Source organism: Gopherus evgoodei, chromosome 12 (genome assembly GCF_007399415.2).
Source record: "Gopherus evgoodei ecotype Sinaloan lineage chromosome 12, rGopEvg1_v1.p, whole genome shotgun sequence".
NCBI lineage: Eukaryota > Metazoa > Chordata > Testudines > Testudinidae > Gopherus > Gopherus evgoodei.
The window spans coordinates 23,860,019-23,880,098 of record NC_044333.1 but is presented as its reverse complement, the minus strand read 5'-3'; the positions used below and the strand labels follow the sequence as shown (position 1 = coordinate 23,880,098).

Genomic DNA, 20,080 nt, shown 5'->3' with positions numbered 1-20,080 from the left:
TGACACGTCAAAGAATTGATATTCTGATCTCTATTTCTTTTGCCTTCTCAGCCCCTCATTTTTGTCAGGTACCTTGTAGACATTAAACTGCAGTTCAGAGTTGAGCCCTCCTTAGTTTTGTCTCATCACTGCATTAAAATCTTGATGCCTTGAAGTTCACCAAACCATAACCACAATCCAGGAGGGCTCTTGCTGTTGGAAATTAAAGCCTGAATGCTGAAATAATAGTAATTAAAAAAACAAATATCTACCACATTATGATCTGAAGGTTTCTTTGCCTCTCTATATTCCAGCCACTTAGAAAGAAATAAATCTGTTATAAGGCTGGATGATGGCCCAATACTTAATTCTCCGCACTACCACCTGAGAAACCCAGATTGAGCTCGATTCCTGGGATAGCAGGAGCTAGGAATGCTGTTCCGACAACATGCTGAAGTACCAGTGAAGAGAAAGCACCTTGAGTGCAGACCATCCCAGAGTAGAGTCCGTTACAGAGAACAACGACCTGTCCATGCCAGAATAAAAAGGTATAGTTTTCAAAACATAATAGTTACTACATGCAGACAGCGCACACTGGATTTTAACATGCTAGCTGGCAGAGATGAATTCTGGAAGAGAGGCTAGAGTTCACCGTGACCAGCTGAAACTTGTTGAAATCCAACCTGTCCCCCATGCCCCAAGATGTTAAAATGTATTTGAGTGGATGCAAATATGTATTTCACCCAGGTGTGTATGTGCCTAGCACACCGGAGCTGGAAAAGCTTTCTGCAGCAGTACCTGTCAGGGCAGTGCATGCACCTGGCACTTCCTTATGGCCCCTCCAAAGGTGATAAACAGGTGGCGCCACCTGGACTCTGTTCAGTTCCCTTTTACGGAGCAAGCTCATGTGACCTCACACCGCTGAGATCTGAAAATGGTTGTACCCTTCTTAAAGGTAACGAATCCATCAAAGAGTTCTGGAAGGAACACTACCAGAAGCTTCTAAATCGAGAATCAACTATGACTGACAACACCATTGACTCCATCCCTCAGCACCCAATCTGGGAAACTTCTGCCAACCCACCAACAACTGAGGAGGTCTGCAAAGCAATTAAACAAATGAAGAACAATAAAGCACCAAGTTGTGATGGCATACCACCTGAAGTATTGAAAACGGGAGGAGAAACAATGATTAACAACCTTTATTTGCTGCTCCTCAAAATCTGGAACACCAAAGAAATCCACGTTGACGTACATAATACTAACATCATCACCATTTTCAAAAAGGAGACAGGGCCAACTATCAAGGCATTGCCCTCCTCTCCATCACTGAGAAGATTATTGCTAGAATCTTACTGAATTGCCTGCTCCCTCTTGCAAAGGAAATATTTCCAGAGTCCCAGTGACGAAGTGGGTATTCACCCATGAAAACTTATGCTTCAATACATCTGTTAGTCTGTAAGGTGCCACAGGACTCATTGTTGCTTTCTGCAGAGTCCCAATGTGGCTTCAGACCAACACAAGGCACCACCGACATGATTTTCACAGGCAGATCCAGGAAAAATGTCACCACCACCACCAGGAGTTGTATATAGCCTTTATCGATCTTACCAAAGCCTTTACTCTGTCAACCGTGAGGCTGTGTGGAAAATCATGTCAAAGTTTAGCTGCCCAAGCAAATTTATCACCATTGTAAGACTCCTCCATGACCAGATGACTGTCTCCATCCTGTACAGTGGCTCTACCTGTGAACTCTTCGTCATCTGAACTGGGGTAAAACAAGGCTTTGTACTCACACCCACCCTTTTCTCTATTTTCTTGGCATCTATGAAAACACTGACCCAAGACAGTCCACCACAGGGCAGTGGCATCCAATATCAGATTGACGGCAACCTCTTCAACCTTTCTCATCTCTGTGCCAGAAATAAAGTAATATCGGCAACAATAACCGGACTCCAGTATGCAGATGATTGTCCTGTAGTTGCACAAAGGAGAATCTACAAATAGCCCTTAATAGCTTCTCTGAAATGTACAAAAGCCTAGGGCTAACTGTGAACATCAGCAAAACAAAATTTCTCCACCAGCCAGCTCTTGGTCAATCATCAGATCCAGCAAGGAAGATATACATTTGCAAAGAAGAACTGTGCCAGCCTTGCCTTTGGCAGACTGTCTTGCCAGGTGTTCAACAATCACAACATGAGAACACACACTAGACTTTTAGGTTATAAAGTGGTAGTAATCCCAACTCTGTTCTATGGCTGTGAGACTTGGGTGACCTAAAGAAAACACCTGAAAAACCTGTACGCCCAACTCACCAAAGGAGAAGGGAAACAGGGAGGCCAAAAGAAACACTTTAAAGATATTTGCAAGATAAACATCAGGAGATGTGGCATTGACACCACACACTGGGGAGACAGTAGCCCAGGATTGGGATAACTGGCAAAGACTTGTCAGAGAGGGAATGTCCATTTTTGAGGAAAATCGTCTTGCCCTTGTTGGAGAAAAATGCCAGAAAAGAAAGGACAGACAACTGTCACGCAGCAATTGCAGCCCAACCCAGACTTCTATCATCACCTGCAAGTCTGCTAATGAGTCTGTGGTTCAAGGATCAGACTCCTCAGTCACCAAAGGACCAATAAAAAATAAAACCTATGAAAGATCGTCATCGACCTTGAGGCATTGACAGCGACCACTCACAGCTGAGTTGGAACTCCGTGGATGGTTCTCACACCTTTTTCTGTGATATAGCTAGCTCTTAGCTTATTTCATTCTGTACATAGTTAGCAGTTAGTATCCTTTGGACAGGTTTCCTTTATTGTTTTCAATTTTTATTTATAGTTTATTTGTTAGTGTAGTTGGTGGTGCTATGCTCCAGGAATCCGCAGCACTCTCCGGACTTCAAGCACTGACCTTTGTGTGAGGTATCTATTCCTAATAGCGATCCCTACACACATTGTTTGCTGTATCTTGAGGAAGGACACATCAAGGAGAGGAGCTGCATTTGCCACTTCTTGAAGAAACATACTCAAGTTTCCAGGGATCTACACCTCAAGCTGCACCTCTTGGAACAGGCCAGAGGCCTAGCTCAGCACTGGCACCAGATCATTCTGTCCATGCATAGTCAACTGTTACTATGGCAGAGAGTTCGAACAGACCTTTAGCTTGCACTCCTCTTCATGGAGAAGGAGAGGTCAATCTTTCTCTTGTAGGGTCCCTCTAGGGTGACAGATGTCCTGATAACATTGGGATATTTAACTCTGTCATGCGTCCTGACCGATGTATGATCGGGACGCCATTTGTCCCAATATTGTAGGGTTCCCAGGTGTCCAGTTTGGATGGGGCTGGCAGGCTCCCTACCTGGCTCAGTGCAGCTCCCTGGAAATGGTGACATCTTCCGCTGGGTCCTGGGCACAGGGATGGCCAGTGAGGTTCCAAATGCTGCCCCTGCCATGAGTGCCTGCTGCACAGCTTCCATTGACCAGGAAACGCTATGGGTGAGGCAGCGCGCAGAGCCGCGCCTTTGCCTGGGACCCAGAAGCAGAGTCGCCACTTCTGGGGAGCCGCCTGAGGTAAGCGCAGCCTGGAGCCCACACCCCCTCCCGCACCTCAACCCCCAGGCCTGAGCCACCTCCCGCACCCAAACTCCATCCTGGTGTCAGCACCCCTTCTGCGTCCCAATCCCCTGCCCCAGCCCGGACACCACCCCTTGCGGCGGGAGTCGGAGGTGTGTACCCCCAACAAACCCGCAGCTTGTGACAGGGGTTGGAGCCAGGACCATGCGTTCTCTGCCCCTTCCCCATGTGTCCCAATATCTTGTTCTTGCAATCTGGTCACCATAGGTCCCTTGCAAAAGAACCCATAAGACTGATAGGAGCCACTCCTGCTCCAAGAGAAGTAGATTGGAGCAACAATGAGATTCACCAGGTACCCAGGGGAGAACTGGGCCATTAGCCTATGTCTCCCAGTACAAAGGCAAGAAATCCCTCCTACTGTACCGTCAACTGCCATGGTGGCTATTGAGCCTGGTACCAACACAAGCTGTTTCAGTGATGCCTGTTTTAGTGCCTACAATCCCACAGGCATATGAGGCAGCGAAGGCCCATTTTGTCTGCCCCTGATTTGCCACCGATGCAGGAGTCTGCAGGGCTGCTACTACCTTCGTCTCTTTCCAGGACCTCAACCGTTTCAGCACCCGACACAGAATGTGCCGGCATCTGGGCAAGGGACACAATCTAAGACTGCCTCATCTGCATCTTCCACCACCTAAATGCACTTTTCATTGGTCCTGAGACAGTCTTCAACATTGGCACCGGTACTAGGGCTTTTGTCAGCCTGGGTGTTGATGCCAGGCTATGCACTGCCTCCAACAGAGCCTGCTTCATGAGAAACATTCACCTTACCGACTGCAGTACCACCACCAGTACCAACCTTACCTCTGCCCAGCTGGGAGTTGGACAGATTGGGTCATCCAGTAGCCCTGCCTGGTTGGGCTCCTTTTATGCCAAATGATTATTTGGAGGGCCCCTCTCAGTCTGGGTCAGACTTCTCTAGCTCTTCTTAATCCCTGCCAAGGCACAGAAAGTCCAGTGAATCATCCAGGCTACTTTAAGAGGGACAACCTTGGTACCAGGATTTGTACCAATCACATAGCAAGGAGAAGCCTGTGCAGCCTGAGACATTTTGGCCTCCAGTGCTATATTAGCTGATGTGAAACCCTTCATAGATTCCCTCCACCCTGTTCCAGAAGATCCTCAGAACCATCCACATCAGAACCTCATGTACTAGAAGAACAACTAGAAGCTCTTCCTATTGAGCAACAAGCCAAACAAGATGAGCTATTGTTGGAGGAATGAGCTCTGTCTTAGGGTATGTCTGCACTACCCGCCGTACTGGCAGGTAGTGATCAATCTATTGGGGATCAATGTATCTCGTCTAGTGTAGATGTGATAAAATCGATCCCCGATCGCTCTGCTGTCGACTCCGGAACTCTACCGCAGTCGAGAGGCGGAAACGGAGGCCAGGTAAAATCAACCTAAAATACGCCGAAGTTGCGTATCTTAGATCAACCCCCGCCCCCCAGTGTAGACTTAGCCTTAGAAGGCTACTTTGACTGCAGTCAATTTATCCTTGCCCTCCCCAGAGGACTCAGTAGTCGCAGGCTCATCCTCACAATCTCAGAATTTGCTTTGAAGAATGGCCTCTGCGATTGTTATACAAGCCAAGTTTTTACAGGCGAATACCCACAAGCTGTTGGATATTCTTCAAGGTGCAAACTTAAGAAGGGTAGCCTCCCAATTAATGAGGCATTTTCCGAGCCAGCAAAGGCCATAGGGAACATATCATTGATGGTTCCTATAGGATTTTGGCCTCTGCAATTGTAATGCTATATAATTATGGTATAACCCCTGACATACAGCAAACTACAGAAGACCTTCCATTTGATGGGCACTTCCTTTTTTTTGGCTACAACTGATGAAACACTGCATTCATTTAATGACTCCTGAGTGACCCTCCAATCCTTGGGAATTTATGCCCTGGTGCCCAAGAAAAAGACATAAAACTCTGCATATCCAATACTCTCAGCAATACTATAGACACCCTTTCTACCAGCCTAGACAAGTTGACAACCCAAAAAAGGAGATATAGACCTCAGAGAAAAAAGTCCTCTAGCTTAGGCTCCAATCTGTGGAAAAATCTCCCTTTAAGCTCTTCACTCAGGGGACAGTAGGGTGAGAAGTGGGGGTGGGGGGAATTTGGGATGTGCTGGGCTGCGGCAGCAAGAGAAAGAGGCGACTTTCCCCAGCTCCAAGGCTGTGTCTGCTGGAGAGAAATGGCTCTCCTTCCCAGCTGCAGTTCGGGGGGTGCCGCGGTGGGTGAGAGAGGGCACATCCATTGCATTAGAAAGGTAAAACTATTGATATTAAAATAAGAGTTGTGTGCTTTTATCTGCAGAACAAAAAAAGTTTATTATTATGGGATTTTTTATATAGTGCTTTTATCCAAGCGCTTTACAATAGTTAGCTAATGGTACAAACAACATCTGGAAAGATCATTAAGTGGTCCGCCGAGACCCTCAGCAATTTTCAAGTGGTCTGTGGAAAAAAAAGTGTGAGAACCACTGGTCTAGTCTATTTTACAAGTTTTATTAAAGTTACAGTTGAAGTTATGATTACCCAAGCATATAGAAATTCCATAGAGACCTATACACGAGTTACAAATATACTTATACTCACATCCTTAACAATAGTGTTAGGGTCTGATGGGTCTCTCATAGCTTAGTCATCAGTAGAGGGATGGTACCTACTGGAGTCTCCCAGAGGGAGCTCAATTTTCCCAGTCTGGGCATCCCCCTTTTATAATATGATTCTGTCTATATCTACATTCTGCTTATGTCCATACAAGTGTCAACCCTCTTTTCTCTTATTGGTCTGTGTCCCCTGGAAACTTAAGCAACCCCAGTTTTCTAGGCTGTGTAAGTTCCCTTTGTTCTCACTAGCATTGACGTACAACTTGTATCCCTTGGTTAAGATATATGGCTGAGACAGATGCACTTTTACGGTATTTTTATGATCTAATATTAATCTGGGTAATTTTGTGCAATATTATCACTTGGTACCTCTTTTCCCATAATTTAGGGCACTGGGTTATTCCTCGGTCATTTATGTCATAATTCTTGCCTCCAAGGCCTAGAATAGCTAAGCTAAAGTCTTACAGGCCTCAACCTACAGGTTTTTGTGTTTCAGCTTGTCTTTCTCATGTCTAATACTTGGTTCCTCTAAATACTGATTAATCTTATACTCTTATAACCCTACAAATTAACTCTTATTAACATACAATGAATATATTAATTATACATCACACAATAAAATGGATAATACACTAAAATCATTGGCTGCAGGTCTCACCCATCTACCAGGGCCCAAGTATGCCTCAGGTTGCTAGGTCACATGGCTGCATGCAAATATATGACCATGCGGGACTCCAAGTTTGTCCTCTATAAGCATGGCTAAAGTCAGTTTACCGGCCAAGCAGGCATCATCTGGACAGGCTGGTCCAAGCTGCTCCTGTAGTCTTACATTCTGTGGAATGGTGGACAGACCAGGACAGCATAGGAATCTCTCTCCCCCCCTGCGCACACGCACGCACGCACACACACACCTTTTCCAGTCCCCTTGCAATGAAGACAGTTGTAACCAACAATTCTACAATAGGCTAAGGTGCTCACCTGAATAGTTCATGGGTGCAAGGAATACAGACAGACCAGGAAGTGAGGCTTCACATTAATGTCCTGAAGCTACAGCAAATTTACAGAGCTTCCCAGGACCTTCTCTTGTCAAAGATTCAGCAGTCCAGATTCTAACTGACAATACAACTGCCATGTATTATCTAAATAGATGGGGGGAGGAAGAGTGCAGGGGGGAACGACCCACTCCATACAAATGTCAGGAGGTGATAAGCCTCTGGAAATTATGCATCAAGCAGAACATCGCTCTGATGGCAAGTCACTCACTTACCTGGTTCCCAAAACTAGCTGGGTTTTCATTCACTCACAAGTGGTCTCTCAAAAACAGCGTGCTGCAATTTATTTTGTAGATATGGGGCATCCCCTCAGTTGACCAGTTTGCTACAAAAGACAACAGAGGCACAATTTATTCTCTCTCTCTCTCTCTCTCTCACACACACACACACACTCTCTCTCTCTCTCTCTCCCCCCACAACTTCCTGCAGGGCTCAAGGATTAAATATTTAAGAAGCAAATACTTGCTTAATGAGATTTGTTAAAGCATTTTATCTGGAACACTTTCCTTGAAACACAGGAATGATTTCCAGCCTTCAAATCTCTCCATACAACCTTCATTTTTGGCTTAGTTCACAATTAACACAATCTTGCAAAAGAATTGAGATATGAAAAGGTGCATTTCAAGGCTTGTTTTACATTGCTCTGTGTGATATAGGGACAGCATCTACTCTCCAGAAATCCCCTTCAGTAGGATTGAAGGCTTCCATGTGTGCTCCAGAGAGACTGGAAGTGTCAGAGAAGGAGTATTTTTTTAAACACTTGGCACCTCCCTATACCAGAATGAATTCATAAACCCCCTTTTAACACACAGTTTTAATTCTAACTCAGTTTTTGGCCAAGTGGCTACAGAGAGTCTGAGGGAGAAAGTCAAAAATATTTAAGATGTGCTATTCTCCCCACCCTGAGTAGTGTCAGGTCAGTTATTTATTAATGTTTCACATTTCTACACTATAAGACCTGTCATACTAAAGGAATTTAACAATACTTAGCTGCTTCTATACAAACATTGAAATCCAACTACCGCTAGAGAAAGCCAGCACACAGTCTTCTGCACAAGAGCAAAGAGAAATTTGGCCAAGGACATTCCAAAAAGTACCAAGAGATTTCATAAGAAGAGGAGGGCCACGAACATTTACCTCATTCAGAGAGCACACAAAGGGAGACACAGGTTTCTGCCTAACCGTATGAAAAATAGTCACACACAGTCTTGTTTATTAAGTTCTCATCCAAAAAGACCCAGCTGCATGCTACTCACATTAGGTATTTGCTGTAGTGCAGCTTGCATTTCAGCAAGAGAGGACTGCAACTAGCATTCAGCATATGCAAATATCTGCATGTACCTGGAAAGGCTAAGAAAGGTCTTGATGCAACAATCCACAAAACACTGATTTTATTTCCATTCTGAGGTGGACTCAATCTCTCTCATAAAAGCAACAGAAAAAAGACACAATAATGGTCCTGTTGAAATTTCTGCTATACCTCAGACACAGCCTCACTCTCTTCACCTCCTATTCACCAGTGGGGTCGGGTCATACTGCACTTCCAGAAGCAGTTCTTTAAAAAAAGAAAGTCTCGTGTAGCCTTAATTGTTTCAGTTTCACAGTTTTCTTCAGTACTTCTGGTTACTGTTTAGGTTCCTGCTTTTGAAGTGGGTTTCATTGTCTAATTTGGGATGGAAAGCAGCATTATCTTATTAAAACAAAAGTTTTTAACATTGTCTAGTTCTTAAAATCTGTCTCATGTAAATAATGTAACATTCTGCCTTTCTAAGCAGCTAGCACTCTTTGAATCCCTTCCAGCTCTTAAATTTTGCATTTTCTCGCCCTGGTTCAATGCTGTTGGGAATGTAGTAAGTATCCAGGATCCTCTTTCCCTGTAGTCTTAGTCCCCCCCGAATATCTTTGGCATGCAGTGTGAAGTTCCTACAAATGTCAGCAAGCTTCTCTTTTTTACCGACCTGGCTGAATAATGAGCAGGGCCTACAACAGATCTACACGGTACAAGAGTCATTTTCACTAAGATGATTTCACCCATTTCTGAAGTTCCAAATACAAAGGATGGAATGAAAGAAAACACAGAGACAAGAGTGTAAGAAACACAGAAATGACGCAGTGAGAAGAGAGGCATGGCGGAGCAAGAGGAGCAAGAGAGATTAAAAAGGGCAGAGCTGTAGGCAGGGAAGGATAACATAGTGCCTTGGTTTGGAAGGCAAGAGAAAGCTAGTGATGGGATTTCAAGAGTGGACTTAAGGCTTGTGTGTGTGAATGGTATATACATGCTGCATGTGTGTACGTATAAGAGAGAGGTGGTATAGATTTAAAATGAACATTGGATCCAAAAAGAAAAATTCAGAACATTTGAGAATGGCATTGCATATCAGCATATGGGCAGCATGTAGATAGATGCACAATTGAGTAGTACAATTAAGTGTTACGATGCTGAAATATCTTTATTGCCATATTACAGCTGGTCATATGCTTTATCAGCTGAAAGTCACACAGATATTTATCACAAAATTAAAAAAATCCTAGTCAAATACAAGGATTCTAACTTTCACACATCAGTATTTATGCCAACTTATTCCCTTATTTACAGGCTGATCTAGAATGCATTAATCTGAGACCACATGGGTATACAGGGAATAGAAGAGAGCCACCTGCTTTTCATTAAGCTAGTAGGTTAATGCCAAATAAAAACCACAGTGCAGTTATAAAAGCCAGCCACTGTACAAGACCAGAGGAAGCCTTAAAGGTACAAACGGATATCAAATCACAGCCATTTTCATTCAGTTGCCTTCTGACAAGACTGTGTGTGTTCTCAGCAGATGTGACAAGAAGGGAAGTGAGTCAAATTCAAATTAGGCAGCACTTGGAGAGTAGTTGTATGTGAATGAGGTAACTCCGTGAAGTGCAGTGCAGGAAGTTGTCAGCTCCTTTCCTTGGTAATGGAGATATTCTAAAGATACCATCTACCAGGATTCTCATGCTTAGCATCCTAGAGCAAGTGGCAGATAATCATCATGGCTTGTTCAAAGGGTTATTTTATCAAAGTGTCAACATTAGATTAAGTTGTCCCCAAAACCAGTCAATTTAAAAAAAAACAGCAGTATGTGCAATGAAATGGTCAGAAGTGGCTTGATGGAAGCCTATGCATCAGTGCTCAAGAGCAGCTGGGATCTATTCGCAGGGTTAAGTGTGCTCTGCAGGTGATGCTACTGGATGCCTAAGGAAGTGGGGTAATATCTGCATGAGTGACTTTTGCTGGCAGATTCTTTAAACATCCATAGAGTTTCTTTTCTCTCCCCTACGGTACAAGTGCCATGTTCATAGCTGTCCAGAGAGGGAGCAAAATCAAGTATAAGTGCAAACATGGGCTTGAATTCTCCCTTCATTTATGCAAGTACAACTATCAGCGACTTAAATGGGGAGTTGTACTGGTGTAATAGGAGAAATTGACCCATGATGTTCCCTAGAAATGGTGGAGGAATAAGGAAGAACTGTTTTGATCACAGGCTAGTGCTTTGAGGGGGATCCATATCCATGTGCTGGGAAGGACTGATGCAAAATTGTGTGTTTCTTACAATATGTTGTTATTGCATGAGCCCAGAACTCATGTCTTGCTTCTAATCACATCCTCTCTTCCTAACCTTTTTAAATACTTAATGTGTTTTTTAAACACAATGGAGACCAATTCAATTAAAACACTTCAGGTACTTGAAGACGTGTATCATGCAATTACACTATTTGTTAAATGTTAAAGGCATATACTGTACAAATTAACTTTTAAAGTAACTGAATTTGAAATCAGCATCCTCTTTTTTTATTTTTGTTCTTTCAGAGAAGTGGAAGGTGAACTTGAAATAGTTTGGGAATCTACCTCCAAAGAGAACCAGAGAATGAAAGAATTCTTGCATAAATCTCTGGAGAAGAAGAACAGGTGGAGCACTGTCCGAGTTTATGAATCATATTTAGATGAAATCTCTCAGAAGGACTTTATTTCTGGATATGATTTTAGCTACTGTGATGTGAAACCACCATCACCCACAAAAAATCAAAGTAAACAGGAACCTCCCTGTTAAGGACAAAGGTGCCTCTACATCTTGCACAAGAAAGGATGATCCCAAAGAAACAAAAGAATAATAATTCAGATGTAGAGCCAGACTCTCCTCAACCACAAAATATGTTACAACAAAAAAGCATTTATGCTCTTTGATACTGATATATACATTAACTGGAATTGATAACAGCATATTCTCGCTCTCGTAGAGTTATATTTTTAGTATAGATTTTAATATTATTGATGTCATCTGATAAAAGGCCACTGCTAATCCAGTAGAAATGTAGTATAGCACTAGTCACAACTGTAAAGCTGGCAGTACTTATCAAATTAAAGGGATATATAATTGCATTCTAATTGCCAGACTCACAGAGCACATAAATCCTAGGGTTAATATTTCCTATTCACTTGTTTTGTAGCAGAGACTCTCTGCTAAATAATACTTATGTTTTAATATGGTTTAATTGAAATGCTAGCAGTTTTCATCTATAAACAATCTCATACAGTAGTTTAAATATCCAAAATGTGGAGATTTAATCAAAAAATACATAGAAAACATCTGCAATGCCTAATCTTTATTTCACTGTTTGTAAAGCACTTTAATATCCTTGGATGCAATGTGTTACTATTAGGATTGATTGTCTTAAAAAATCTCTGTCCTCTATCTGGAGAAAGAGAGAGGAAATGCCAACTGCGTAGGGAATTTGGGGATAAGGCAGGGCAAGTTAGTGGCACCACATCCCCTGCGACCTCACAGACATCCAAGTGGGAGTTAGTGCTGCTTGAATCCATGACTGCTTATGAATAGCTATAGAGGGACCCAACCAGTAGCAGCACGTTTCCTGATAGAGTTGTGCTGCCAAGGGGATGGAAAGTCAGAAGAGGCATGAGTCATTCCCAGGATCAGGCGGCTTTGCCCTCTGCAAATTCAACAGCATCTGAAACCACTTCCCCTTTAAGAGAAAATTTGCAGGGAACCCCTCAATTTTTTCCGCTCTAGCTAGACCCCTTCACAGAGGGCATCGCAAGCAGGAGGAAGTCTATGATCTTTCTGCAATTTTTAGCTTGCTGCCTAATTTTATTACCCTAACTAAAGAACTGACAGCTGTTTGTGAACTGAAAACAAAAAGGTGAAAACAATACTTCTTAAATGTGTAAATCTACAACATATATAATCTCATATTGCTTGTTGACAGGAACGAAACAGCAAAAATAAAATTAGGGAAACAAAGGTCCCTTAAAATGAACATAAAAAAAGAAAATGTACTCCAATTGGTGTGGATCTGGGAGAGAGTTCACTTATTTACTAGAGTCTTCTACTTCACATTAAGGGCCTCACTTAGGAAAGCATTGGTATTCAGGAAGGAGGGCTTAAACAAGGGTGAAAAGAAAAATGTACAAGCAGCAGAGTTTACATGCCAAAATAGAGATGAACCACAGACTCCATGAAGTCCAATAGCAAAGCCTTTAGTGATTTTACATGTAAGGTGCTCAGATACTAGTGAGGGTGGACATATTGAACACTATGGGTATGTCTACACTGCCAAAAAACCTCTAGGCAGCATGTCTGAGAGACCTAGTCACGTGACTTGGGCTCATGCTATGGATCTAAAAATAACAGTGTAGACACTGCCTCTTGGGCTGGAGCTCAGGCCTCTGAGACCTGCTCTGCTTTGACTGGTTTCAAAGCCTGAGCAGGAATGTCTACATTGCTATTTTTAGTCCCATAGTGCGACCCCAGTAAGCCCAACTCTGTTGACCTGGACCTAAGGTTGGTTGGACTGCAGGGTTTTGGGTTGTTTTTTTTTTGCAGTGTAGACAGGCTTGTCGCTCATACCCTAAGATAGGGTATGTGCTCTGAGTCCCATTCAAGTCCATGAGAATTAAACGCACGCTCGAGTGATTTCCTGAATTGGGGTCTAAAGCATGTGCAAAATCACTAAATTGCAGCAGACTTGTTACCAGCCCAGATACTTTTATCTTTACTATTACATTTTAGAGCTTTCAGTTACAAAGACAGAATTATTATCTCTCTCTCCCCCAGACACCTAACTACAAACAGAGTAATTTTTTAAAATTCGCATGTTTTTGGGTTCAATGGCTGTGACATAACAGTAAAATTACAAAAGCCTAAACCTAATAAGATCAAGTAATACACCAGACGAGGATTGAGAGAATGAGCTAATAATATCTAATATTTTCATTTAGACTTTCACTAGATCTTGTAGCCCAACCACTCCTGTTTCTCTGAGGTCTTGGAGGTGGCTATGTTAATTTGAGAGGCAATACCCACAGTATCAATTCAGCTGTTATACAGAGAAGAACATTACAGACTATGTACATGCATAATTCTGCATCTAATATAGTAGACAAACTTCATCAGTGTGCACAAATGGACAACTTAGACATGCACATACAGTAATTGTGCATACATATCAGAGAGAGCTGCACACAATTTTTTTGCATAGCCTTGTACTTCACAGTTTTTAAAAAATCAGATACTGTGCATCAGATTTTTAAAAATTGGGGCACCTGAATTTCCCATGCACAGTATGAGTGCTCAGACGAAGAATAGGAGAGATTACACACTTTTCAGGTTTTAATTACCTGTTTGCATCTGGCTGGACATTTTAGGTCCCTTCTTTGGAAACCCTGCCCTTCTTGGCTTACATCTAACAGATCAGCATGAACTACTCCAGTTATAACTGGTTAGAAACTAGGGGTAAGATTTTCAAAGTCACTCAGTGTTGGCCTAATTCTGGTGCCAATGAGGTCAAAAGTAAAACTCCCTCTGAGCCCACCCTAGAGACACACTTCCACCTCCCTCCCTTTCCTTCTTTGCTGTGTCTCCTTTCCTCTGAATAGCTCTCATTTTAGGCCTTTAAAACAAACTTTATGTGCCTTTATGTATCTTCACAATGTAACTTTATAGCTTATTGAACATAATCATAAATACTTGCATGACCAAAGGCTGCACTATATGTCAAACATTTCTAATATGTAAAATTTAATAAAAATATTCTTTAAGAAGTTCTCATCCTGTGAAATTCTCTCAAATAAAATTTGCATTGGATTAAAGAAACTCAGAAAACATGATGGCATATTACCATGTGGGACCAATCCCGCATTCCGTGCATACCAAAAGCTCCCAAAGGCATGTTGGAATTATGCATGTAAAGGATTGGGCATGCCAGATTGTTTTGATGAGTATGTTGAAATACATATTTTTAGCCCTAGAAAGTATATAATATGTGCAATTAAAGTGCTGATTAGTTGAAGAGTTTATTTGAGTTTTAAAATCAAACCAGAGATGTTGGAAACCCTTGAGATTAGAGAAATTTCACGATGAAGAATAAGTAAAAGCATCTTGGCTAGAGTGCACAATATAATATGGAGTTAATACAAATAGAATTAATGATTAAAGGGATATTTCTGCTGTGAAATCTATGAGTTATGAAAGAAACCAGTAATTTTCTTCTATTTTTTGCACAGCTTAAAGTTGATTTCCCTCTAAATCTCTCACCAGTGAAAAACAAGTATTAGACTCAATTTGTTTAGCTTTCATTTCAGAATACTTTATATTTAAAGCCCGTTTATAGGTAGAAAAATAATGTAGTTTATTGTGAACTGTTGGTCTTAGGACTAGACAAAGAGTGCATTTTGCATTTTTATGCAGAAAGCTATTACTTTGAAAGCATGTTATTTTAGTTCAAATCATTTTATTCTGAATATCATTTACATTCAGATGGTATACTAAAATACAGTAAAAAAGCCAAAATAAAAAAATATACAAGATCCTAATAAATAACAAAGGCTGTAACATACAGGTTAGAGTTGGCTATTAGGCAGTACAGCCAGTTAAAAAAATACTTCATCCAAAAGTCATAAATAATGTTGACTAAAACGAGTCCCTGACTGAATTAGCATGATAGTGGTTCACACCAGAATTAATGCCAAGTCCTAGTCAAAAGCCTGAAAGCCTTTAAAGATTTCCTTAACTTCTAGGGAAAGCAAATGAGCCACTGGAGACAAAAGTAAGTGGACAGATTCTGGATTTTTAGCTGCTCACGAGTCCCCTCCAGCGCCAGAACACCTAACAGTCATGTAATTCCCAGTGGGTGCAGTAAGAGTATTTTATTGTATCTGTTATTTCAGAATGACAGATTTAATTCATAACCAAACACAAGACTGAGAAAAAAAGATCAGCACCAGGAATTCGTTAATATGTTTTGTCTACAAAGTGAAGCCCTCCAAAAAGCAGGGTGTATTTTTAACTCAGAAGAATAAAATACGTTTTTTTGCTTCCAGTAGTAGTGAATTTAAAAATAAGCAAACAATATACTATTTGAATCAATATTGGCTGTGTGTATGAAGGTGAAAGGTTACCCAGTGAAAAAGGATTGCTGGCACTGGAGCAGCAACCTCTTTCCAAATAGAGTAAGAGGGAAAATAATATAAGGACATAGCAACTTACCATTGACTTAAATAACCCTCCTCAGATTTCTGGCCAGAGCACCCTACATGAGATCTGACGGCATCACTTGGGTAGTAGATGGTATCAGTGCACCAAGCCAGGATTAGACCTATGATCTGCATTCAGTTTCAGGACTTTGCAGGTGGCCTGGCAGATGTGTTTGGTAATATTATTTAGGTACCAATCAGGGGACTACAGCTGTCCAGGGAGGACTGGGAGCACCCCCTTTCCTTTACTGCCACAATCCCTGCAATTAAAGTAGCTGATCCAGAAGCTGAACGAAAAATACTTTATGGCATCAGCCTAGTGGTTCAAACACTGAGACACTTTTGCATTGTGGCTCAGAAATTTACTTGAACTTCTTCTAAAATATTTTTTCAGATACCATGGAAAAGTGGTGTTTTAGCTATAGAAAATCCAGCCACATAAAGAAAAGGAATAACAAGAGAACTAAAAACCCAGACAGCCATCTGTATCAGTTAGTGTTAAAAATATATTTCTAAGATTTTTCACTTCTGAAATCAGAGATCTGTATCTCATAGTGATCAAATTGTATGCTGTGCCACGTGGCATTACAGATGACGTTAAACAGGTGATAATTCTGTAGGAAATAATCAGTGTAAACCAGCTGGCCTTACTGTTTTACTAAAATGCCCCCTAAAAATCACACTTCAGTTGAAACGCTTCATAAAGCTTACAGGGTATTTGTTTGAACATTACTATCCCATTTCTCCACCAGTTCTAATGCCACACTGAAAGAGCTTCTTGTTTAATCCTGTTTATTATGAATTTATAGGTGATCAAGATTATGATTAGTTTTCCCACAGCAATACGATATCAGGAGATTTATGTGGTTCTACTTACAGCTCAGACGTAATCAGATCCACTTTACAGTTTATGGGCCAAATGCTCAAGCACTGGAGCAGTTTGAGGGGCATCACTTTTGCAGCTCCCTTATCGTCAAGCTGCAGGGTAGAGCTTGGCTGGCATGCCTCTTTGCTCCAGTTATTCCTGGATGCTCTACATCCTGTTTCCCTCAGCTAGTACTTGCCCCCTTACATTTATATAACATAATTTAAACCAAAGTGGGAAGAGGAGGTTATTTACCTGTAACTGGAGGTTGTTTGAGATGAATGGTCCTTATCTCAATTCCAAATGTGGGTGCACATGCACGCCATGTGTCAGAGCCAGAACCATTCTGTATCAGTGTCTGCTGATCTGCACGTGTGTTGTCCTTGTGTCCGCAGCTGAGACTATAAGAGGCCATGTGGGTTGACCCTGCTCCAGTATCTCTTTTACAACTAAGCAGCATAGTCCATAGCACAGACACATACTGGAATCCAAATAGGGAGCACACACCGTGAAGAACCTCCAGTTACAGGTAAATAACGTCTTCTTCAAGTTATGGTCCCTATATGGATTCCAAACATGGGTGAGTAGAAAGCAGTGATCAGCATAGAGGTGGGTGTGAGGATTTGCAAGAAATTATAAACTGCAAGACAGCATGGCTGATGGCTGCATCCACTGCCACTGCTGGAGTGATGATTTTGTGAGAGGTAAAGGTGTGGACGGTGCTCCATGTGGCTGCTCAGCAAATGTCCTGCCACAGCATGTCTGTGATGCAGTCCAATGTGATGGCATGCATCCACGCAGAGTGAGCTGTGACTTCAAGAGGTGGAGGTATCTTGGAGAGAGTAGCATTCGTAAATGCAACAGAGATCTATTTGGAGACGATTGTGAGGAGAAGGCTTGTTCTTTGCAACGTTTGGCAATGGCAATGAAGAGCCTAGATGAAGTGTAGAAGGCACAGATGTGTTGGAGGTAGAAGGCCAGTGCACAGCCGACATCAAGAGAGTGCAAGGTTCTGGCTCTGTGGGAGGTGTGAGGTTTGGGATAGAAGTCCAGGAAGTGGATGCACAGGTTGAGGTGGAATGCGGACACTACCTTAGGGATGAATTTGGGGTGCAGGTCTAAGGAGCAGTTTGAGTTGAAGAAGGTGGTCAAAGACAATAGCAATGGATATGGAGTCCAGCAGGTAATGGTGGCAGTGATCCCAGGTGGTTTCCATTTCGCTTGATAACAGGCCTTGGTAGACAGTCTTCTGTTGTGCACGAGGACCTCGTGCACCAGGGTAGAGCATGCTCTGTTTATTTGCGAGCTGCATTCAAATACCAAGCCATGAGTGGAGTGGGGTGCTGGAGATATACCTATGCCTGGGTGAGGAAATCCGGATGTGCATGGAGGCAAAGCGGGGGATGAGCGGAGAGACAAAGGAGATCTGTGAACCAATACTGGTGAGGCTGAAAAGGGGCTATCAGTATGACCGTTGCTCAGTCCTGGTGAATCTTGCACAGGACCTGGGAGAGCAGGGGAATGGGAAGCAAGGCATACCGAAAGTTGCCCTAGGAGACTGCCTCCACAATTTCCTCTGGAGCAATAAAGGGGGAGTTTATGGTTCTCATTGGTCATGAAGAGGTCCCAGTAAGGGGAGCCTCACCTATGGAAAATGGAGTGCAAGGTGGGACTGTGCAGTTCCCACTCGTGGTCTGTGTAGAAGAACCTGCTGAGCATGTCCGTCAGGGAGTTGTGGGCATCCGGGAGATATGCAACCTGTGGATAACACTGTGCTTGATGCACCAGTTTCAGATATAGACAGGCTCCACACAGAGGGAGGGAGACTTGGCACCACTTTGCTTGTTGATATAGACTACTGCAGACATATTGTCGGAGAGCAGTTGAATGTGATGGGATTGTATGAGGGGGAGGAACGCCCAACAAGCAAGACAAGAGGATCTCATCTCCAAGATGTTGACACATCCTAGCTTCTCGTGCTGTCCAGAGGCCCTGGACTGTGTGACCATTCAGGTGGCCGCCCCAGACGGTGAGGTAGGCATCCACTGTGAGAGTGGAATTGGGGTTTGGAGGTGTGAAGGGGGTGCCAACTAGGACTTTGGACAGTTTGGTCCATCACACAAGGGAGGCCAGAACAACTCGGGGAAGCACAATGGGTTTGTCCAAGCGGTCTGTCTGTAGCTTGTAGATATACAGGAGCCACATATGAAGGCAGTACATGTGGTTGTGGGCATGGGGCATTAGGGATTTACAGGCTGCCATGTGGCCAAGGAGGGAAAGAAATCAGTGGCTGGAGGTGTGCGAGGTGCGGCGCAAGGTAATGATAGAAATGAGGGTGGCAAAGCAGTCCACCGAGAGGTGGAGTCCAGGCACACACCAATAAAGATGATCTGGTGGGTATGTACAAGGACTGACTTTTCCTTGTTAATGCAAATCCCAGGAGCAGAGAGGAAACCACAAAAGGTCAAGATGGCTGGTAAGAGGCACCTGTGGGATGGCACAACGAGGAGCCAGTTGTCCAGATAGGGGAATACCAAGTGGCTGAGATGTCACAGTTTGGCTGCAATGATAGCAAATACTTTTGTGAGGACTCAGGGAGCAACTGCGATACCAAAGGGGAGGACATGGAACTAATAATTGGAGTGTCCAACCATAAAATGGAGAAACTTCTAGTGAGCTGGGTGAATGTCAATGTGGAAATTGGCATCTTTCATGCTGAGAGCTGAGAACCAGACTCCTGGGGAAGGGAAGCGATAATCAAGGGGAGCATAACCATCCAGAACTTGAATTTCTTTATAAACCTTTTGAGCACCCAGAGATCCAGAATAGGGCCTGTCAGTTGGCCCTTCTTTAGAATGAGAAAATACAGAGGGGAACCAGCTCTATGGGCCCTTTTGGAGAACACTGCTTCCTGTCAGAGAAGATCTTGATAAGAGGGATTGCCATGGCCAATTTACCATGAGTCATAGTTGATTCTCCACCACTTATAAATTGTAAGTCAAGTTATTCTAAAAATATGCTCAAGGAATTATTTTGGGGAAGTTCTATGGCCTGTATTATACAGATCAGATTAGATGATCACATGGTCCCTTCTGGCCTTAGACTCTATGAATCAAACTGGATAGTCCATTATTCATATCAGTGCCCAACCCTTCAGGCTGCCTTATACTACACATTGTAGAATAGGCCAACATTGTTTCAAGTAGCTCCAGGACATCTTTGCTCACAGTTCTCCAGACTTTATCAAGCACTGCTCAGCCAGAATTTAGCCAAATACATTTCTGAACAAGAAGCTAGTAAAACAACTGAAGAGCCAAATTATAGGCAATATTTAGAATCCCCTGCAAGCCTATCAGAAGGCCACCAAAGAAAGGATAGGAAAAGCATGAATAGTTTTCTCTGTATTGAATTATCAAGAA

The 20,080-nt window shown here is 42.7% G+C and overlaps 1 protein-coding gene across 3 annotated transcripts in view; it reads left to right on the top strand.

Annotated features, from left to right (window-relative positions):
- Window positions 1-11,893, top strand: part of CEP89 (centrosomal protein 89) — a 133,042-nt gene extending 121,149 nt beyond the window's left edge. For all 3 annotated transcript variants that reach the window (XM_030581854.1, XM_030581856.1, XM_030581855.1), the window contains one exon: window positions 11,117-11,893. In XM_030581854.1, the coding sequence (XP_030437714.1) occupies window positions 11,117-11,357 (241 nt within the window). In that variant the 3' untranslated portion in view covers window positions 11,358-11,893. The remainder of the gene's footprint in view (window positions 1-11,116) is intronic.
- The last annotated feature ends 8,187 nt before the right edge of the window (window positions 11,894-20,080 follow it).